The 1,464-nt window shown below is 36.7% G+C and overlaps 1 protein-coding gene and 1 non-coding gene across 2 annotated transcripts; both read left to right on the forward strand.

The window, feature by feature from the left end:
* Positions 1 to 292: 292 nt before the first annotated feature.
* On the forward strand, positions 293 to 399 carry LOC138164516 (U6 spliceosomal RNA). The gene has a single exon (XR_011169097.1). It is a non-coding gene; the product is annotated as a U6 spliceosomal RNA (small nuclear RNA).
* LOC138164058 (ribosomal biogenesis factor-like) lies at positions 397 to 805 on the forward strand. Its single transcript, XM_069091702.1, has one exon. It carries the CDS (start codon positions 450 to 452, stop codon positions 744 to 746), a length of 297 nt encoding a protein of 98 aa, XP_068947803.1. The 5' UTR covers positions 397 to 449; the 3' UTR covers positions 747 to 805.
* The last annotated feature ends 659 nt before the right edge of the window (positions 806 to 1,464 follow it).

Below are 1,464 nucleotides of genomic sequence, written 5' to 3' on the forward strand. Positions count from 1 at the left end.
TACCTGGATTTAAACTGAGATCTAGTCAAAATGACAGTCATAAGAAGGTCCACCTAACACAGTCAATTCTTATCATTTGGAGCAGGGTATGCTTACTGTAGTATTAACATCACTAATACAAGAAACTGGGGTTTCATAGCTCTGAGACAAAGCTGAATAATACATGTGAAACAACTTGTACTTACAAATTTAATAAAAGGTGTTTAAACACTTTTAACTGCCTTTTCTTTGGTGCCACTAGAACAGGCCTGCATTCATATTACATATAATAATTTATTCAGAATACATTTTAGTGCTCGCTTCAGCAGCACATATACTAAAATTGGAACGATACAGAGAAGATTAGCATGGCCCCTGCGCAAGGATGACACGTAAATGCATGAAGCGTTCCATATTTTTTGGAGCATTAAGATTATCTTGTTTTTGGATGATCCGCAAACAAACAGGCAATGGGGAAGAACAAAGGGAAAGGGCAGAAGATCAAGAATGTATTTCGTATTGCCGGCAAGAATTTGAAAGCTAAAAATAAAGCAAAACCAGTCACCACAAATCTTAAGAAGATAAACATTGTGAAAGAAGAAGAAGTTAGAACTGTAAATAAGACATTCACAGATATCCAAAAAGAGCTTGCACACTTCTCAAAAAGGCTGTCACTTGAACCTCTGCCCAATCACCTGATTTCTCAGTACTCTGAAGGCGAAACAATTAGTATGGATGAAGCTACAAGATTAATGGCTCAGTTGTAATATATATTGGAAGTATTTGGATTCTAAAAAAATAAACCAACAAAACTGGAAAAAAAGAATACATCTTAAAATAAACAATACTAATCAACTAATATGCACAAAAATAATACAAAATGTGAAGTTTTGCACAATAAATGAATATATGAAAATTTATAGAGACATGATAGAAGCTTACATATGGTAGCAATGACATTCATTAAAGTTAGCCAATATGGTGTAATATCCTTGATGTCTTAGGGACTGTTTTGTGATTTTACTTTTTTTTTTCCCTCTCTTGGTCAGGAGAGAGATTATTTATTAACACATTGACTCTGCCCTTCTATTGCAATGTCAACTTCTAGAGGGTTTTTTTTGTTTTCTTTTTTTGAGGAGAGAAGGCAAGTGACTTGTCCAAGGTCACACAGAAAGTTTGTCGAGTATCTGAGGACTCCAGGGTTGGTGCTTTATTTACTGTGCCACCTAGCTGCCCCCAGAGTCTTTTAAATTGGCATCTGTGGATCCCCTGTTGAAAGCATTGCTGTTCAATGTACTGCTGTTGATCTAGGTACCTGTTGGTGTCTTTTTCAGTAGGCTTCCAGATGGTGTGCTTAATGGCTTGGAGTGGAGATTCAGGTCTCCATGCATGACAGCTTTTATACAACAGACCCAAGAAACGGAAGAGACTCAAATTGAGACTGAAGAGAGCTGAGGTCTCACTTCTCTGTCTGTCACCAACTCT

The sequence above is a fragment of the Petaurus breviceps genome, unplaced genomic scaffold (assembly GCF_028583685.1).
Source record: "Petaurus breviceps papuanus isolate PSGF00001 unplaced genomic scaffold, PetGlider_PUasm1.0 189, whole genome shotgun sequence".
In the NCBI taxonomy this organism is placed as follows: Eukaryota; Metazoa; Chordata; class Mammalia; order Diprotodontia; family Petauridae; genus Petaurus; species Petaurus breviceps.